Genomic DNA, 21,420 nt, shown 5'->3' on the forward strand with positions numbered 1-21,420 from the left:
AGCCCCAGTTGTTTTAACCTAAATTTAATTATGACCTGCCTTCTTATGAATAGTTTTTAACTTTAAGTTTATTTAAAATAGAAGAGTTGGGGCAAGAGGGTTTCCCTCATGGGATTCTGCTTCCTTAACTCCTTCCCTCATGGGAAGTTTCTGCTTCCTTAACACTAAAAAAATTCCGGCCTCAGCTTGACTTCAAGTGCCAACTGGAAGGCAGAGAAGGACTCTCTTAATATGGAGCTTACAGTCCTTGGGAAATTCTGAAAAGAAACAGTTTCTTGTTATTGTTGTCGTAAGTGTCATTGGTTTAACTCCTTTTGTTAACATATCTGTTTAATGTTGAAACAGCAGTAGATTACATGTTCCATGCCATTAAGGCATAAATTAATCTTTTAGTATGTCCTGGAAATAAATATTCTTTATTCACAACCACTTCAATTCATGAAATACAGAAACAATTGTTTCTATTCCTAGTCTCCTGGAGATGCAAAGTAACTGTTTATTAACAAATTGAGGCTATTAAAAGGAAAGAAACATTACTCCCTTTTTCAGTTTTGCGGAAAATTGAAAATCAGGCCCTGTGCAATTATTGTTTGGCTTAGAGGGAATGAAGCATTTCTAAAAAAAAAAATTATACCAGAAACAATTCTGTTTGTGTGTGAATATGCATAGGAACAAGAATGGTTGTCCTCATCTGATACCTCATCTAATGAAGGTCACCTTGGGTTTTTGACGGATCTGTAAATAAGCATAAGTTCTGCAAGGTCTGCAAAACTAGAAAGATTTGGTGAGAGAGAGAGTGTGTTTGCGTATGTGTGGATTTCTTTTGAAGAGTTAGCTATATATATTTGGGGAGCCTTATCATTGTGTTGGCTATGGAGTGACAGATTTTTCTATGATATCAACTTGATACACATAAATGTATATTGATCTAGCTCTGTATAAATCTGAATATGTGTATTGCTGGGGAGGAGAGGTTGGGGGGGAGGGAGTGATGCAGCTAGGTGGTGCACCTAGGATGGAGCACTGGGTCTGGAGTTAGGAAGACTCATCTTACTGAGTTCAAATCCATACTCAGACACATACTAGCTGTGTGACCCTGGGCAAGTCACTTCATCCTGTTTGCCTCAGTTCTTCATCTGTAAAATGAGGTGGAGGAGGAAATGGCAAACCAGTCTGGTATCTTTGCCAGGAAAACTCTGAAAATGGAGTCACAGAGTCAGACATGACTGAAAGACATGCAACAAGGATATAGGAAAAAGGTCATCTTCGAAGTTGTTACATTGTTTTTCTGAGACCCTCGAGTAATCAGTTGTAGCTCTCACATCATTTTTTTATCAAGATAATCATTTATGTCATAGAGATCGTTGCAATGACTATCACAAAATTAAAGAGTAAATAGCTTTAAAAAGCAAAGTATATGCATTTGACTTTGAAAACCTCTCCTAAAGGATGACAAATTGGGTGCAGCTTTCTTAAGCGTGCAACCCAAGTAAACACTCACTGCTGAAAAAAAATATTCTACATAACATATGTGTTGGATTCTTCAATACACTGATGCAGTAAATAACATTTTTTTTAAGGAAAAACATATAATTTCAGAGATTTACAGCTGGACAGGACTTTAGACATCTTCTAGTTTAACCTTATCATTTCATAGATAAGTCACCTGAGATTTGTAGACCCAACCTTGCCTTGGGTCACACAAATCCAATCAGTAGGTGGAGTCCATTTGTTTTTTTTTTTTTCTCTAGCATTTGATGTGTTGCTAAGTGGAGTGAGTTAAAAGCCTTGGTCTAATTTGGGGTATTTTGTATTGCTTGGGTGTGTATGTGTGTGTGTATTATAATGATCCCTGTTTTAGATGGAGTCAAAAATAATGTTTTTGTTTGTTTTGGTCTTGGACCCCCTTGGCAGTCAAAGTTAAGCCTTTGTACCATTTCAAAGAATAATGTTTTTAAATGCACAAAATAAAATTCATAGAATTACAAAGAGATAATTTTGTTGAAACACAGTTATCAAAATAATTTAAAAGCAAAGTAACAGACCTCAGTTACTATAAGAGGAAGCTGTAGAACTTGATATACATGTATTTCTGGCATGTAATCATTCTGTTTCTGTGTCTCACATAGCATTTAAACCTTTTACTTGTGAACTTGGTCATCCTGTCATTCCTTGCCTCCCCCCAGTCTGCTTTTGATTTATTTATGTTAGACTGTCAGCTATTAAGTTTTTTTAATTGCATATTTAGTAATGTACATTTGTACCTAGCACAAATACCAGGTGAGTAGTAACATTTAAGACACTTTCTTATAATATTTGAAAAAGTTGCTTTGAAATTATTGGCTTATGGAATACAATTGGATTATACTATTTTAGTTAAATGTGCTATTCTAATTAAATTTTTACCTTGTCAATATGCATGGTTTTGGGGACTCTGCGTAGGTTTATGTCAACTTAGAATTTTCCTTTAGTTACTCCTTTTTTAGATGTTTTTTGTATTGAGTTAGATCCTCACTTTCTTGATCGAATTAGGTGTTGGATTTCACTTCCTGTTAAAATATTAGTGTATATTTACTAGCTTGCATTTTCATATAGATCGTTTAGTAAAATTCACAGATTGTTTAGAACAGAAGGATCTGCTGCCGAAAAGGCCAGAGTAGGACTGAACCAGATTAAAATGTAATTGGTAAATGTTTAACAAAATAAATAAAAATACACTACAATATTGATGATGTGTGAGGTAAATAAAATGTGAAGACTTCACAGGGAAAGATATGTATAAATATATATCTATATCTATACTAAGAAATGTTTAAAAATCAAGAAATAGGAAAGTGGAAAAAAAAAAATTCTGAGGCTGTGAGAGTCTGATGGCTCAGCCTCTGGGAAAGTTTACCCTGATACTTTTTGTTCTTTCTTCTGGTTCTGGTTTAAAGATTTGCTCAGTAAGAATAGGGTCATCGTGACCTGTTTTCCTTTATTGTAAAAGTACTGTAGAAGAATGGAGAGGGTCTCCCCCTCCCCTTATCCTGTTCTCCTTCTTTAGATTTATAGATGTCACTTGAGTTGTAATCATTAGCTAAGGGAATGGGAATTGGAGTTTTTGTGACTCAATTTCCCAGTTCTTTGTCTAGCTTTGGTGCTCAGATTGTAAGCCCACCTCCCAGCCAGTGGTGAGAAGGATCAGAGGTGGGTGGGAATTCTGTTGTGTTAGGTATAATTATGGATGCCTAGCCCCTTGTAAAGCGCCTCCCTTGCTGGATTCATTTTAGCAGGGGATGCCCAATTCTTGAGAATTGAATAAAATTTGTTTCTGTTCCCACCCTGAGATGGCGCCTCATTAACTTTTGATTGGTGAGGGTCTTTCATCCCACACAATAATGTTAATTTGTGGTTTTCTAAGTCAATATGTGGCAGGGATCTGTTTATGTTTGTTTAGAAGGTAAGGATCCTAGGGACTAAATAATATTTAAAGTCTCTTTTCACTCTAAAATTCTATAATGCTGTGTCTCTTATCAAATTACCTAAGATCCGAAATCTTTGCTTTTTAATTGGGAAATTTAAATATTTGTAGTTGTACCTGTATAAAGATTTGTTGTAGTGAAATAATTAGATTTCTGGGCAAAAAGTGATATCTTTTGTAACAGGATTTCAGTGATAGTTATTTCCTAATTTCGTATTTATTTTGCAGTTGGAGTGCCTCAAGCTTATTGCTTCTCAAAAATTCACAGACAAACGAATTGGCTACCTAGGGGCCATGCTGCTGCTAGATGAGAGACAGGACGTACATCTTCTAATGACTAATTGCATCAAGAAGTGAGTCAGTTTCTTTCCCTCCTCCTCCTCTGCAATGGCACTTTGTGATTGATATTGTATGCCTAGAATCGTAGATTTAGAGCCGGGAGACCTTACTGGTCATCTAGTCCTGCCTCCTGGTGTTACAAATGAGGGCGTAAAGCCCAGAGAGACTAAGGGACATGTTCAAGGTCATACAGGTGAGTAATGGAGCTGGGATTCAAACCCATGTCCTCTGACGGTCCTCTTCCACTGACATAGGTAATTTTATTGACAATGTCTAGGACATATTTGAGTTGTATTTGATTTTAAATGGCTTCCATTTATCTAAGCTGTCCCTGGAGAAGTGAAACACTGACATCTTGAGGAAATAGCTTGTTTTTAATTCAATTTTATTTTATTTTCACCTCTGAATCTTCTTTTTTCCCCTTGTCATTGAGAAAGCAAGAAAAACAAAGCTCATTACAAACATTGTCATGTTAGTCATGTCAAAACCAAACCAAACCCTTTAATCTACCCTGAGTCCTTCAGGTCTCTATCTGAAGGTGGTTAGCAACTTTTATCATGACTCCTGGAATTATGGTTGGTGTTCATGTTGATCAGAGTTACTAAGTCTTTACCAGCCATGTTTGTCTTTACAATATTGTTATTGTATGAATTCTCATTCTGTTCACTTCATTTTGCATCATACAAGTCTTTTCTAGTTTCCTTTGAAACCATCCCTTTTATCAGTAAAGGTGTTGTTATACACCTTAGGGTGTGGAGACACCTTCAGGCCTCAATCAGGGAAATAAAGTTTTGTGGGGTTCCCCCCCCCCCCCCCCGGAAAAGTAGATAAACAAATCAGCAAAAGCTAGGTGGCATTCTTTCATTTCCACTTAACCTCTTATTCTGCCTCTCCTATGATTGAAATAAAAATTTGTGGCTAGTAATTCTTTACTGAATGACTAATAGAGGTTGCAATTAAGTACAATACTTATTAGAGGGATTATAAAAAGAGAGAGAAAATTTTTCCTTATTAAACATTTGGTCCTTCTGAGATTTCAGCTGTATGAAATGCAGTTTAATGACAAAATCCTTAGTCTACTGTCCTGTTGGGGTTTTGTTTTCCATTAAAATATTGTATGTGACTGAAAATAGACTTGTGGAGGCAGATAAATTTGATGTAAAGGCACTCAAAATTAATCTTTTCCTGACATAACCAATGTTGTACTTGTTTAAGTTTTTTCGATAGTTGAAGTCAAGAAGACTTCAGATCCAGCCTCAAATACTTACTAGCTTTGTGACCCTGGGCAAGTCACTTAACCACTGTTTGCCTTGGTTTCCTCAACTGTAAACTGAGAATGATAATATCACTTAACTTGTAGGATTTTTCTGATGATGAATAAGATAATATCTGTAAAAAGTGCTTAGCATAGTGCCTGGCACATAATATGTACTTAATGTTTATTCCCTTTCCTTTATCCCTTCCCCTCTTCCCTCCTTGGTTTGAAACTTTGAAACGGAACTGAAATTAGGTTGTATTTGTAAAATGTTTTCTCAACGCTGGGCAGAGTTTGTGAACTGGTCTTCAAGGATTTCTCACTTACTAGCCCTCAAAAATATATCAACAATAAAAGCAGTATGTGGATAAGCTATTCAGCTGGTTTGACTTGTCCTTCTCTGGAATAAGGTCCTTAAAGGAGTCTCTTAACCTTGTGCTTTATGCATGCCCTATAGCTGCCCTTATCACCCAAGTTTTCAACCACGTGCTGATAATGTGGTAGTTCTGTAGGGCAGCCAGTTCATACAGCTGAGTTAAAACTAAACCTAAGTACAAATGCTTAGACCGAAAAATTCAGAAGAATGAAGTATGTAGTCAGAAGGCAAGTCTTTGCTCTTTTTATGGGACCCTGTGAAATCCTACTCTTTGTATTCAGGATTGTGAAAGCCTGAATCTCTTCTTTATTGAGGAAATAACATTAATCCATATGATTTGGAAATGAACTCAGTCACATGACTATCCTAACTACTTAAAATTTCTCGAATTATTCAGATGTTTTGAAACCACTAATTATATTGAAGGCCACTGTAATCCTTTAGTAGTTTTCATATTGACAGTTGAGAAAACAGCAAATTGTTGGTACAGAAGTATCAGATTTTTTTTTTACATGAATTGATGCTCTAATTTTTCATTAATGAAAAATCTATTTGGTGTATATTACTTAAGAACTCCATTTGTGCAAAGGTAGTGGTTTTTTTTTTGACTGAAAAATGATTTTTATGTAGAAATACGTATTATATATATGTAAATACATACACATACACAACTAAAATACATTCAACTCAAATTATATCTAGAAAATAGGCAACCCATGTGTGTGTGTGTGTGTGTGTGTGTGTGTAGTTAAAGCTAAATCCAAACTTCATTTTAACAAGGAATTTCAATCTTTCATCCCTTTAGATCAGGGCTGTCCAACCTTAGGTTTTTGTTGAAACAATAGACAATATATTTTGATTTGCCATTTTAGTGAGAGTTTGGTTTCTCTTACTAAAGCATTTATGTAAATTTCTATGCTTGTAGGTGGGCTGCCGGGCTGCATGGGGCCCACAGCCCACATTTTGGACAGCCCTGCTTTAGATTATTGCCAGAGTTGCTGATAAACAGCAAACTTCATTAATTTTAATTTCACTTCCTTTCCTTTCAACACTCTGGAAGAAGGATAATGAGAGGTAGTGTGGACCAGTGGATAGAAATGCTAGACTTTTAGTCAAGGAGACCCATGGTAAAGCTTTGGACATGTAGGATGATTTCTTAGATTGTGGGGTCTTCATAGACTCTCACTTTGCTCATAATGTAAAATGGGAATGAACACTTTCTACTATCTGCCTGCTGAGAGACTTATGAGAAAAGTACTTTGAAAACTTTGTAGGGCTGTTTAAATTTTAGATGGTAATGGTATTAATAAATAATGGAATAGCTAAAGAGCTAGAAGAGAGATATGGTTGGAGAAGAAAAATTATTCTGACTCTATCTGAATAACAAAGACTGGACTTAAGTATTGTTAATTCTACAGGTTCATGTATTATGTGTCATATGTATTTGACTAATTTAGGAGAATTAGATAAAATGGTCAAGGCCGTTGAAAGTCTGTCTTCATGTAGCCCAAAATCTCTGGGACTTGTAGAGAGAGGGGAATAAATAGCTTTGGTGTTATTGGTCTGATTGGCCTATTTTATGTTAGTAAAAACTGCTATGGAAAAAGAGAACTCTTTTTGTGGAAATTAAATGAAAATGTGAATTTATGTGTTGACACATTACAAGAGCAGCAGAGATCTTATTGTTAAATGATTCCTATTATGAAACCTCTTTCATCTTGTGTTTATCCATGCAGTGACTGAGTTAAAGATATTATCTGATTTCCTTCATGGAAGCCTTCAAGCCTTTTTTATGGGCTGGAGGGGTGGTGTCACTTGGTGTATTATGAAACTGTTCTTTCAGAAGATAAGATTTTGTGGTATGTTTCTACAACTAATTTCTGGACTTGAAACAAGAAATAAGTGTTTGGATTCTGACTCTGCCCTCAGTGTCTGTGTGACCTTGGATAAATCACTTCCTCTCTCTGGGCCTTAGTTTCTTTATCTGTAAAATGACACGTGTAAAATGACTAGATCCTTCATGTTGATTTCAACTCTAAATCCCAAGAATTTAGCTGAGGGTTGCTTGAAATTGCTGGAGTAAGTATGACTTCAATAATAGTGATAAGATATTACCTTTGAGTCCTTTTTGTTAGAAACATTGGGGTACTGTGGAACAGTTTGTGTTATTTTGGTAATTAGCTAGCATTTCTATGTTTACAAAGCACATTACATATTATCTTCTTTGGTTCATTTGTACATAAACCCTGTGAGGTAGGTCTATTATTATCCCTATTTTACAGAAATGTTAGAGAATTAGAATCACTTATTTCCTGGCACTGTATCTTAATAATGGGAGAAATTCTGAAATCTTTTTTAAGCTGCAAGCTCCCTAAACTACAGATTTACGGCTTTCTTGATTTTGGACAATTTCCTAAGGCTTTGGACAAGATACAGTTACCTTCATATTTAATTTTCTTTTGCAGTGACCTTAATCATAGCACTCAGTATGTGCAGGGGCTGGCACTCTGCACCCTTGGCTGTATGGGTTCTTCAGAAATGTGTCGAGACCTTGCAGGAGAAGTAGAGAAACTCCTTAAAACTTCTAATTCATACTTAAGGAAAAAGGTAACTTTTTCTTTCTCCAAATTGGAAAATCCTATGGAAGAGAGAATGCAAGTGATTTATTTTTAAGTCCCCTGGCTAAAAAATTTAGGTATAATCTTACTTTGTGCAAGAAGTGGATTCTGAAACGATCATGTTTTGACAAGTATTTGGAGTTAGAGAACCCAGGTTTGAATATTGCCCATGCTGCCTCTTGCTGTTGGTATGACCGTGGGCATGTTATCTTCTCTGAGCTTTCGTTTCCTCATTTGTAAAGTGACAGGATTTGACTAGATGATCTTGAAGGTCCCCTCCAGCTCCAGATCCTGTGATTCTTAGCAACATTTTCAGAGATGATTTGTCTTCATTTGTTATTGATCTCTATTTGATAGTGATTCTTGACAGTATAGTTCCTCTGCTAGGTTCTTTCTCAAGTACTTACTGATATAAACATTTAAATACTTGGCAGTAAGTATCATTTAAGTAAACCTATTCTGAATCCTTTGGTGAATTAAATAATAACCCCTTAAGTGAGCTGAATACAAAACTAGATTGGCATAAAATGTTACAAAGCTCTGCCTTATATATTTTTTTAAGTGAATGGTTCTGTAGTTGGAGTTTTGCAGAAACAAAGAGCAAAAATTTTTATTTTTTAGCAGTTGGTTCTTATCTGCCTACTTGGAATAAAGGAAATTTCATAGGACTCTAGCCAGTTAACTTAGAGAATATGATATAGAATATACTGTTACAAATTTAACTCTGTAGATAGGGTAGTGACATGATAGCTGCTAATTTGTATTTTCTGGCTTTTAAGCCTTTGTTTTTGCTTATATAAATGTTATAATTTTATTGAGTTTTAATTGTAAAACTTTAAGGAAAAGGTGTCACTGTGAAATCTTTTAAAATTTTTTAAATTTTATTACATAGTTATATATGTCTTAGCAATAGTGGTTTAAAAATGCAAATGGTGTCCACTTTAAATCCTGTGCACTTAAAACATTTTTTTTCAATAAATACTCCCCACTCATTCCCAATAACATTAATATCACCAGCAGTCCTATCCCATTAAAGCAGGGCATTGAACATACTTTTTTTAGTCACTAGGTGATGTGTTTTTTTTCATTATTCCTTTTTTGGTTGTATGGTTTAGGGCCTGAGTTTTAATTCAGATCAGTGTTATTGTACAACAGTTAATTATGTTGAAATAAATGTGGTATGTTATAGCATAAATCTTTAAAAAAATTTTTTATTCTGTCCCTTCCATTATACTTCTTTCCCTCTAATTGAACAAATGATAAAAACAAACTTGAAAAATCTTTCAGTAGAAAGTTGCATGGGGGCTTTTGTACCTATAGGCCTGTGGTTATAAGCCCATTTCATGACAGAAGACTGAAACAAATCCCCATATCAGCTGTGTCCAAAAATGTATGTTTCTTTCTGCATTTTAAGTTCATTGCCTGTCAGGAGGTGAATGGTGCATTTCACCTCTCTTTTTTTTTTTTTTTCACTTGAGGTTTATCATTGAGTTTAGAATTATAAAGTCTCTCAGAGTTGTTCTCTGTAATATTATCTTTGTATAAAGTATTTTCCTACTTCTCATTTTGCTGTACATCATTTTATAGAGATACTCCCAGTTTCCTCTGATGCTGTCTGTTTCATCATTTCTTGGGTTGTAGTAGTATTCCATTACATTAATGTACTACAATTTGTTTAGCCATTCCCTAGTAAGAAGAAACCTCCTTAGTTTCCAATTTTGGGTTATACTTCCTGAAATCCAAGAAGCAAATATATTATCTTTTTTTTTTTTTGGAGGCAATTGGGGTTAAGTAACTTGCCCAGGATCACATAGCTAGCAAATATATTATCTTGTTAGCTCTATTCCCATTTTATTGCAACTGTAATTGAAGCCTAGAAAGGGTTAAATTAAATCCCTTTTACTCTTAAATATACTATTAAGAGTAGAGTTGAAAATGGCACAGAAGACCAGCCCTTTATTCTGTAGATTAGATACCAACTTTTTGTAGGATGGGCATTATTAAGTTAAAAAAAAAAACACCCTTTCAAGTATAATGGGTAGAATTAATGACAAGTCTTTATTCATTATCTCTTGTCAGTGTATTTTAACATGGGTGTTATGGGTGGGCCACATGTGGCCTTGAGGCTAGCATTTTAACTGTTCTAATCTTTGTATCTTATTTAGATGCCTTTGTGTTCCTCACTTCATTTTATATATATTATCAAATACCTGACAAAATCAGTCTTGATATGAAGAAAACCTTCTGCCAAATTCAAACCTTTTAAAGCCATTCATTCCTTCCTTCCAAAAATAGTCACCATCTCCTTTTATTTTTATTCTTTTGACTTTTAGGAATGTGCCATCACCTCGTATGGTGATAGATTTGTGATACTGGGGTGCAGAGGAAACATAAATAATAGGGCATTCGGTGAGTGAGGGATAATGAGAAGTTTTAATGCACCTAAAAAAACGAAATTTAGAGAGCACTTCGGATACCTAGTATCCTTTGTTCCCATTTTCCAAAGCTGTGAGTGTAAGAAAGTGTATGGTCTCAAAGAAACTGCTGTTCCTGAATCACTGGTTAATTTGTTTAGCATGATTCATTAATTCATTATGCAGTTCAGCCCTAAAAACTATGCTTTAGGAGATACTTCATGGACACAGGGTTGAGTGAACTAGCGATTAATTTATATATATGTAAGGGTTTTTGTTTTTGTTTTTTTACTATCAAATACTTCTCAGTGCATTCATTTATTAGAGGCAGTCACTAATTACCTTTCATAAAGATAGTGATTTTGACTAAGGTGAAAGGAGCTAACTTTTTGTCATTTTATTTCTTTATAGGCAGCACTTTGTGCTGTACATGTCATCAGAAAGGTACCCGAACTTATGGAGATGTTTTTGCCGGCCACAAAAAACTTACTGAATGAAAAGAACCATGGTAATGTCTCCTGAGAGCTTTTACAAGGTGTTTGGGGTTGGAGTCTGGGGCTATCCTATGCAAAGGTGAAATAAGTTGTTATTGGGCTAGGTGTGCCTTGAAGGGTTCCATTAAGGCCCTTTTGACCAAAACTATCCCAGCATAACTAGGTGTTGCAGTGCATGGAAGCTTATCCCCAGTGATTGATCCCTTTGATTCAAGAATAGTCTTCCCAATAGCCCTTTAAAAAAAACTAAAAAGGCAAGTATTCCTGTAAGGCTGACACATTTATCACTAAGGTGCAGTTTTAGTATGTTTTCTGGTGGTTGATCATTGTCCCTTCCTGGAAGCCTTTGGTTACAAGCTTATTTCATAACAGAAGTACATATCTCCATTGTGTCAGATGTAGGATTTGTGATAATTGTTTTAGCATCCTTATAACAGGTAAGAAATTTCAGAAGAATTAAATGGAATTTGTAGTTATTCTAGTATTTATGATTTCTTCTTTTATAGTCAGAAGAAATACTGAGTTAGAAAGCTCTTGTTTGAATGCTTATGAAATTACTTATAAACTTATTTTCTACAAAGAATTCTCCTCCCCTCCCCCTCCCACTTCTCCCTGGGATTTCCAAACAAGCATATGTTTCCTGCCTTCCAGATATTTGTAGGTCATAATGAAGTTTTGCTGTAAGCTTCACCTGAAAATTTAAAATCATTTCAATTTCTCTCTAAGATCAGCAGGTAGTTTAGCTGACAGTTTAGTGGCATATGTGAGGAAGATGATGTCTATTTTGTATCTCTTGTGAATTTATCTTTGTAGGTATTCTTATAGCTACTTGAGGCGTGGAAAGGCTTAAACAAAGTTTCTGTTTTGGCAATAATTATACAGCATATATCAGTACTGGTGGTATAAGAAAAAATGTCATGGTATCTCTGACAGTAAGTCAATAAATGTTTATTAAGTCAACATAATAAAAATGACAGCGCTACCTATCAAACGTCCAAAGGATTACTTTATAAAACTTGAAAAAAAAATAATGACCAAATTTATCTGGAGGAACAAAAGGCAAGAATTTCCGGAGAAATGATAAAAAAGGTGTTGGTAGCAGTACCAGATCTTGAAATGTACTGCAAAGCAGTCATGCTCAAAGCCTTTTGGTACTAGGTAAAAAATAGAAAGGTCACTCTGAAAACCGATTAGGTATACAACATACAGAAGCAAATAAACACATTTATATAATGTTTGATAAATTCCAACACATACTGGCAAATTCAAGTGTAGAAGAAACCAGGTAAAACTAACAACCCACACCATATACTAAATACAACATGATTTAGATATAAAAGGTCACATCATAAACAAGTTAGAAGAGCAAGAAAGATCTTACCTTTTCCAAGTGTGGCCCGGGGGACTGTTCATGATTGTGTGGGCCTGAGACCACTACTCACATTAAAAATAGACAGAGACTGTTCTTGAGAAAAGGCAAAAAGTAGTTTTATTGCTTTCTCATGAGAAAGGACACATCCCAGCATGGCCCAAGATAATGCCAACGAGAGAGAGAGAGAGGGAGAGAGGGAGCGAGAGAGGGAGGGGGGGGGGAAGTGAGAGAGAGCGAGTGAGAGAGGGAGGCAGAGCGAGAGAGAGAGAGAGAGAGAGAGAGAGTGTGTGTGTGTGTGTGTGTGTGTGTGTGTGTGTGAGAGAGAGATACAGCTCAAAGCAAGTTATACAGACCGTAAGGCAGAATTCCCCCCCCCACCCTCCCCACTGGCTCCTCTTCCCATTGACTGGGTTTGGAGCTCACATTGTAAACATGGTATTTTCTCCCCAGCAACAAAGAGAACAAAGATAGGCATGAGACCAGGGACTGGTATTCAGCAAAAAGGGAGTAAAAGCTAGATACATAGGACCTTGCAGGTGCTGTCCCCTGATGTAATTTCTTATCTCTACTTTCTCAGCAGAGCAGTTTCTAAAAATATAGAAGGGGGTGCAGGGTGGGGTGGTGGATAGTAGGAGAGGTAAGGTATTTTCCCCTGCTGAGGGGGCTTCACTGTTTCAGCATTCCACTCATGATCAAACAAGGGACAGAAAGGATTTTAGATAAAAAGGACAGCTTTGATTACTTAATACTGAAAAGATTTTGTACAAACAAAATCAGTATAGATAAAGTTAGAAGTGAGATAATTATCTGGGAAAAATGGTTGCAGATTTCTCCAGTAAAGGTTTCATATCCAAGATGTAGAAAGAATTGACTCAAATAGGAGCAAGAACTATTTCCCATTAGGTAAATGGTCAAAAGATATGAACAGGGTATTTTCAGAGCTAGAAATCCAGGCTATCAACAAACATGAAAAAAGGTTCCAAATCACTAATTACAAATTAAAAACAACTCTGAAATACCACCTCATGCCCCTCAGTTGGCAAAGATGAAAAAAAAAATGAAGTAGTTGTGGGGAGGGCAGTCAACATGGCATCGTACTCTTAAGGGCTATGGAGTTGGGAAGATACAAAAGAAATAGAAAATATAGTTCCTCTTCTTGAGAAATTTAGTCTACCTGTATTAAGCTGATGAGAGTGATATAGCCTAATTTATACCTGCCCATGTATATTTTTTTCCGTTCAGGTGTCCTTCACACATCTGTTGTCCTACTCACAGAAATGTGTGAGAGAAGCCCGGACATGCTAGCACATTTCCGAAAGGTAGGTGCAAATCAGTATGTCTCTGTCTAAATAAACCCTCTTTTTCCCCTGCAAAGTACGTGAATTTTCTTATCTTCAAACTTGTTGCTGAAGGGAAGAAAGGGAAGAATTTTAGTGAGGGTGTTAACCAGCCCTTATTTTGCAGTTGGATCAGAAGCCAGGATATAGACTTGAAAACTGACAATGTTGTTTGTCCTTTGCCTTTTTCATGTTAAAAGAGGTTTTTAGAAGCCTGACTTTTGGCAGACAGCAATCTCTGTTCTGTGTCTATATCTTTTTTTTTTTTTTTTGTACTGTTGAAGTAAAAAGTCAAGCAGGAAATAGTAATCAGATAATTTGTGGCTGTTGGTTTCTCTTTTCATGAATTTTTGTACCCCAAATCTCAAACTGAAGTCTTTTCTCCAACTTTTTCTGTGCCTCCTTTTTTCTTTTCCCAGTTTGCCGCCTCATTGTTTGTTCTAGGCGAGTGACTCCTCACATAGGGGTTTAGTTATTTTTCTTCCTCTTTTTCTAACGGAATAGTGAGTTTAAAACATTTCTGCCAGTTATGGTTCAGTTCATCTGAAATTAGGCTGTAAGAGATAGAGAGAGTGGAAAGGCAGCCTTTCGTTTATTTACTATATGGTAAGAGTATTGGCACCCTGTACACATTGGAGCTAGTGAGGTTTTGAGTATTTTTTTCTTCTAGATGTGTATGTCTTGATTAAATTATTGTAAAATAGTATGAGACCCGTATCTGTCCCTAATGCTTGCTTTATGTGTTTTGTTCCTGTCTTCTGTTTGGAATCCTGCTGTATGTTAGAATGAAAAGGTAAGAATTAACCCTCTTTTAGATGGTGCATGCTGGCATTAGGTCCTTAGAAGCTTTTGTGTATCCATCCACAAATGCGGCCGTGATTAACTGTAACACACTAATGCTGCAGCTCTGCTTGTGATTTATTACAAGAATGATTTTAGTTTTACTATTTTTTTTGACTAATTCCTTGTAGTCTTGTTTTCTTGTCTTGTCATTTACACTCCACGATCAGCCTTGGATTTCAGTTGTCGCCTGTTCTGAATTGGAAGCTTATTTCTCTGCCATTTCTTCTCCATCTTGAGAAATTTTGAGTGGTTTCCCAGTGACTTTGGTCACATGAACTCTAGATCTCCTTGAACAGAAAATGTTTTACTTCCTTTTGGAGTAGATAAAGAAGCCAGGAGGACTAAGTCCCATTGGAGGGGAATATGGGCAGCTTCCTAGAGAAGCTCTGTTGGTAATTCTGAGCAATTGCATCGAAACTTGTATTGGGCCCTTTTCACTTCATCTGAATTTTGCTAACAATGTTTGAGTCAGGGGGACTGAGCAGGATATTGGAGAGGAATATAGAGGCATTAACTGATCTTCCTGGCTGCTGCCTTTCACACTGTCATCCTATTTTGTTTGTCCTGTCATTTGGTTTTAGTAACTTGCTTTGCATTTAAATTAAGCAGGTTCCAAGAGTTTGAATTGCTTAGCCCTTAGTCACCTGTGATGTGCTGGCCTTTTAATAGTAATTAAGACCATCTTTGCTTTGTAGAAGCTTAAAGGGAAAAGACTTCTCTGAGTTGAGCCAGATTTTCTTCATTGCCTTGGAATGTGTACACAGGTCATTAGGGAACATGCAAGAAGTTTTCTGTGAAATGTGGATGCTTTTTTCATTTTAAAGAAGCTGTTTGAAATTCTTGTACTTTATAGCCAGTGTAAATCTGCTTAGCAAGCAGACAGATGTAATAAGGATTCAATTTTGAATTTGCAGCGTATCCTTGAAGTTAAAAGGATAGGCTTAAATTAGTTTTAACCTTTAAACTGTCCAAATTAGATCACGAGTTAACTCCTGAATATTGTCCACATCACTGGAATTTATATTTAAGCGTAAATATTTGAATTGCACGCCTTCCAAACAGCTTGATTTCCTATGTAAGTCCCACTTCTCTTATCTCTTTTGGAGTGGAAAGAGAACTAGAATCTATAGATGATGAAGAAAAAAGATTGGAATTAAATAAGAATTCTCATTGTCAGAGTCATCTAAAAAAACTTGGATGCAATTCATTTCAGTTTGGCTGGGCATGCAGTAAGTTATAATTCACTTTAGAGTTGTTTATTTGGTCCTTCATATATTATAGCAAAACTGAATTTTTTGTTAACAGATTTGAAAAATACTTGAAAACCATGTGGCATGACACCTTTTTAGATAGAAGGTCTTGTCTAAACTTCAAGTGACTTTGGTAAACTAATATTTGCCCAGTGTAGAAAAATGGCTTTAGTATGCTTAATTACCTTATTGGCTTAATATGAGCCATGTCTTCTCCCCACCCCCACCCCCCCAAAATCTGACTTGTTTAAAACCCAAGTGTGACCTGTAATTGCATTATTTTTAAAGATTTTTTTGTTATTCTGAACTTAACAACAACAAACATGAACATTTCCATATACAAGGAATAGAAAAGAGATTGTATATGAAATGGCAAATTCTTACATGTAACTTGTTTATTTTAAAAGTAGATTATAAATTCAACACATTAGTTCCAAAACTGGTTCTGCTTGTCTGTATCTCCCTATAAACTTCCTACTATTTTCTTATGTGCATTAAAAAATGCTCTGCTGACATTCTTTCCTTTCTTTTCTTTTATTATTTTGTGGCATTGCTATCATGTACACCCTCTCACTCCTCAATTCTTATCCCCCTCAAATTAAAAAAAAAAAAAGCCTTCTGTTATAATAAAAACCCATAGTCAAGCAAAACAGATGCATACGTTGGCCGTGTCTGAAAACGTATATCTCATTCTACACCTCTAGTCTGTCACTTCTCTGTCAAGAGGTGAGAAGCATGCTTCATTATCAGTTCACTGGAATCGCGGTTGGTCATTGCATTGATCACTTCTTTCCGCTGTTTTTTTTTATTTTTTGAAACAGTGTTGTAGTCATATTTCTCAATGTGAATGGTACCTTTACAAAAACTGACCATCTAATAGAGCATAATACACTCATTAACAAATGCAGGAAAGCAAAAATATTATAGACATTCTTTTCCTACCACAACACAAGAAAGAACGTCAACAAAGGGCTTTTAAAAAAGGATCCAAATTTAAATGGAGATGAAATAAGCTAGTCTTAAAGAATTGGTAGGTCAAAGAACAAATCATAGAAACAGCAGATCATTTTGCATCCAATGCCAGTTCTTAGGAGGAATTTATTTCTCACAACACTTTGATGAGTAAAAGGGAGAATAAATAAAAGAATTGGACATGCCATTAAAAAAACTAGACAAAGCACAAATCACAAAACCCCATCTAAGGACAGTCTGAAAATCAAAGAGATTATTAAAATTGAAAGAATTGATAAATAAAATGAGGGTTTTTTTTTTTTTACAAATTAATAACATTTTTTAAGAGGGAGGAAAACCAATTTGCCAGTGTCAAAAATAAAAAAAAATTATAACTATTTTGCTCAATTTTATGCCAGTAAAACTGATATATGAAATATGTAAATGTTTACAAAAATATAAACTACATAAATTAATAATATAAATAATACAGAATTTAAATAATCTAGTCTCAAAAAAATAAACAATAAACGAATTTTTTCCCAAAACCCAACCACGTATTTACAAGTAAATTCTGTCAGATATTTAAAGAAGTAATTTCACTATTATATAAAGTTTTCAAAAATAGAAGAAAAAAAGGGATCCTACCAGATTTCTTTTATGATACAAATATGGCCTTAATGCCTAAATCAGGGAGAGACAGACCAAAGAAAGGAAACTATAAGCTAATATCCCTAATGGATATCAGTGCAAAAACTTTGAATCAGATATTAGTAAAAAAAAATTACATTAACATACTGAAAAGATTGTATATTATATCCCGGTTGTTTTTACATCAGGAATCCAGAATTCATTCAATATTAGTAAAACTATAAATATAGGAGGTCATATTAATATAAAAAGCCAAAAATCACATGTTTATATCACTAAATGTAGAAAAGACTACAATACTCCTTTCCTTTAAAAATATTAAAATGCATAAGAATAAATCATCCTCTCCTTAACATGGGAAATAATATAATAGGATTAATAGGGATTGCATTTATGATACCATTGATTCTTCATCATCATCATGAATGGTTCTTGTGGTAAATAGTATTTGTTTAAAATGAGCCAGCATTATATATAATGGTTTTTAAAAAAAATATTAGAAGCCTTTCAAGTATGATCAGAGGTAAAGCAGAGTTGTAAATATTATCACCACTATTATTTGAAACTGTTCTAGAAATGCTAGCTACAACAATAAAACAAGAAAAAGCAACTAAAAAGAGTGAGCATAAGAAATAAGAAGAAAGAATTAGTTGTAGGCATTATGATGTTTTATTTAAAGAATTCTAGAGATTCAGCTAAAAATTTCATTTTTAAAATTAAATACCAACATATTTTTTTTCTTTAAAAAAGATTTTGTTTTAGGGGTATAGCCTATATATGAACTAGTGGGATAATTCACTAATATGTCATAGCTCAGAATACCACATAGTGACCTAAAAAAAGAAATAAGGAACTAGATCAGACAACTTGAGGAGAAGTAGGTTTTTCTGTCTGTGTAGATTATTGTTAAAGGTCATGCAAAAATTGGGAAGCTTTTCTTGGTTGTTTGTCTGATTCTTACGTAGAATGCAAGAGATGTAAAAATGCCTGCTATTTGGCAGTATTACTAGACAGGATTTCTTCCTGCAAAGAGCTTATAGTTTCAGTGGAGATGTGTCATACATATGACAAGACGTGGCAGTTAAGTAATAGCACAGGACATTATATCAGAGGTTCAGAATTATGCAGTAGAGTATTTTCTTATTGATGGTTCTGTACATCTTTGAGATAAATTACTGGATTTTGAAGGATAATGTTGAGAATGCTTCCCTTTGCTACTTTTTGTTTCCATAGAGTTCTGGCCAGGTTAATAGCAGTTTTAAAAATTCCTTTTTGGTGGAAATATATACCTTGCCCTATTATGAATCCTTCTGGTGAAGGATTTTTAACTACCAGAATAACAAAACTGTCAGTAATATGGGTGTGGAGAAATGTCACACCTATTATTTTAATTTTTATTTGATATAATTACCTAGCACAGTTATCTAATACATTAATTATAATTATCATGACTTCCAGTGGTAGGCATTTGAACATGTCCAGTAAGGTTTCCTTACTTGTGACCTAGTACCATGTGACCATGATATTTCTAGTTTCATTGTATCTCAAGTTGTTAATGCACAAGATGAAGAAAGGTAAGTTAGGTTTATTAAAATGACGTACATTTCCTAAAAGTAAGCCAATACTTGTTCATCTAAAAATTACCCATATCTAATTACTCCTCACTTAATATTATTTATTATTGATACTGTCATTCCAGTTTCCTGAATTGGTAGAGAAATGTGCTTAGACTTACTCATGCATCCTTTCCTAAGGCAGTGAATCTCTTTTTTCTAAAAGATTTTCTTTGATGTGGTTATCATTTTTAATGTCTTTATTTTCTGCAGCTTGTACCACAGTTAGTTCGTATTCTAAAGAACCTTATCATGTCTGGATATTCACCAGAGCATGACGTGTCTGGGATCAGTGACCCCTTCTTACAGGTGAGGATAAAAATATTTTTCAAATTTAAACAAGTAAGCAATAGCTCGTTAATATCTTTTTCTTTCCTGGCACATTGGGCTTAACCACTTTGAGCCTTAGTTTGCTTTTTTGTAAAATGATGATACCTACTTCACAGGATTATTATAAGGACAGCACTTGATAAACTTTAAAACATAGACATAAATGCAAGCTTTTTATCTTGTGCCAGTTTTTAGAAGAGTGACAATTTGACTATTAATAGATTCAGATATTGAGGTATTTCTTAAATTGGTAAATGGTCACTAAGATAGCATGACTGTTGTAATGATGGCTTTTAGTCATCATAGATAGAGGTTAGAACACTGGCTGTTTAGGTAGCAGTTATGAACTGCTAGGAGTGTGTGCTGTCTTTATCCTAAGCTGACATAAAGAAATAGATGAAGTTTTCATTGTGAGAAGAAGCATGTATGCCATTTGTGAAGATTATTTTAAATATGTGACACTTTATATCTGCTTTTTTTAAAATGTTCTCGTTGAAATTTACACTATGTTGGAGTTGGCATAATGTGTTGGCATTCTTTGTACTTACACTAGGTGCGAATCCTGCGGTTACTAAGAATTCTAGGACGAAATGATGATGACTCAAGTGAAGCAATGAATGATATATTGGCACAGGTGGGTGGAAAAAAACTTCAACTCTGTTGTCTTCTTGTGAGATTGTGGAGTTGAATACTTAGAAGGCTTTGGGCAATCTCAAACTTGATGCTTTCTGATATGTTTATAGGCATCATTTTTTCAGTGTATTTTTCTTTTTGTCTTTTTCAGGTTGCCACCAATACGGAGACTAGTAAAAATGTAGGAAACGCTATTCTCTATGAAACGGTTTTGACTATTATGGACATCAAGTCAGAGAGTGGACTAAGAGTATGTTTTTTTTTATCTTGTTTTCAGCAAGGCTTCTAGTTTAGAATGAACTACGTAGTCATTAGTGTCTTTGGAGCTGTTAATGGCCAAAGTAATGCTGGAAAATTGACTTAAGGTATGGGTCTTTCCATTATAGAGGATCTACATTACTGATACCTGACGTGTCATTTCCCCCATTGGAGACTTACAACTGAATTTAATATGGTATTATCGGAAATATTGGGCAAAATAAGACTTGGAGCTGTAACACTGTCAGGAAAACATTTAAAATTCTTTCTAGGAATAGCTATGGTACTAGCTTTAAAAAATCAATGATACTTAAATTTTTAGAGTGTTCTTTTAGTACTTGCAATTACTGTTTCTCACACACACACACACGCGCGCCACACACACACACTCTCTTCTCTCTCTTTTCTTCTCTCACTCTCTTATATGGATCTGTGATTTCATCAGTATGGATATTCTTGCCAATTTATTCCTTCTTCTGTACAACTCTTGTCCATGTCCTTCAGTAGATACTTCACAGGGTCCATTTCCTGTGCTTAGGGATCTTTCTCTAGATTTCTTGACATTGTATAGATGCCATTATGGAGCACCTGGATTGTTCATTGATTATCCTCTATTTTCCAGTACTATCCCTATCCCTGTGGCATCCTTTTATGTCTCTTCTTATCTGTAGTTCTTTGGTAATTGTGCATTATAGCTTACTTATACCCATCATCATGCCTTTTGGGCGACCCTTAACATGAGTTCTTCAGACACTGTGGTATTCTATGATTTGTAGCATCACTTCAAGAATATTGTTAAAAAGATGGTCCTCTGTTTCAGGTTGAAACTTGAGGTCATGTAAAGTAATTATGCAGTTTCCCAAGTGCAATCCAGCCCTTCTAGTTTTTGATTTTGGACTCAACTTATTATTATCTGTGGATAATGTCTATACAACATAGATTTACTAATGGACCAACTTTGTAGGTTATCTGTGCAACTGCATGTTGTCTTGGCCAATAGTTATTCTTAATCCACTTTTATTTTTGTTCTGTTTATTTTGTTTTGGTTAGGCTGCTTTCCTAAGTGATAACTGGATTTCATTTTGTAGGAAAGAGGGCTTTTAGTGTTCTGGGGTTCAGTATAAAAGGGTCATCTGTAAAAAAAACATCTGGAGGGCCTTGCCATTTATAGGGAATCTAGTCTGTGTGTGGGTGTGGGTGTATATGTATGTATGTATATGTGC

The 21,420-nt window shown here is 35.0% G+C and overlaps 1 protein-coding gene across 3 annotated transcripts in view; it reads left to right on the plus strand.

Annotated features, from left to right (window-relative positions):
- AP1G1 (adaptor related protein complex 1 subunit gamma 1) overlaps positions 1–21,420 on the plus strand; it is a 65,336-nt gene that overhangs the window by 21,485 nt on the left and 22,431 nt on the right. For 2 of the 3 annotated variants that reach the window (XM_036748981.1, XM_036748982.1), the window contains exons 3-10: positions 3,692–3,816; positions 7,899–8,040; positions 10,877–10,973; positions 13,574–13,650; positions 14,453–14,461; positions 19,190–19,285; positions 19,860–19,940; positions 20,091–20,189. In XM_036748981.1, the coding sequence (XP_036604876.1) occupies positions 3,692–3,816; positions 7,899–8,040; positions 10,877–10,973; positions 13,574–13,650; positions 14,453–14,461; positions 19,190–19,285; positions 19,860–19,940; positions 20,091–20,189 (726 nt within the window). The remainder of the gene's footprint in view (positions 1–3,691; positions 3,817–7,898; positions 8,041–10,876; positions 10,974–13,573; positions 13,651–14,452; positions 14,462–19,189; positions 19,286–19,859; positions 19,941–20,090; positions 20,190–21,420) is intronic. The other variant, XM_036748983.1, reaches the window with a different exon arrangement.

The sequence above is a fragment of the Trichosurus vulpecula genome, chromosome 3 (genome assembly GCF_011100635.1).
Source record: "Trichosurus vulpecula isolate mTriVul1 chromosome 3, mTriVul1.pri, whole genome shotgun sequence".
NCBI classification, from domain to species: domain Eukaryota; kingdom Metazoa; phylum Chordata; class Mammalia; order Diprotodontia; family Phalangeridae; genus Trichosurus; species Trichosurus vulpecula.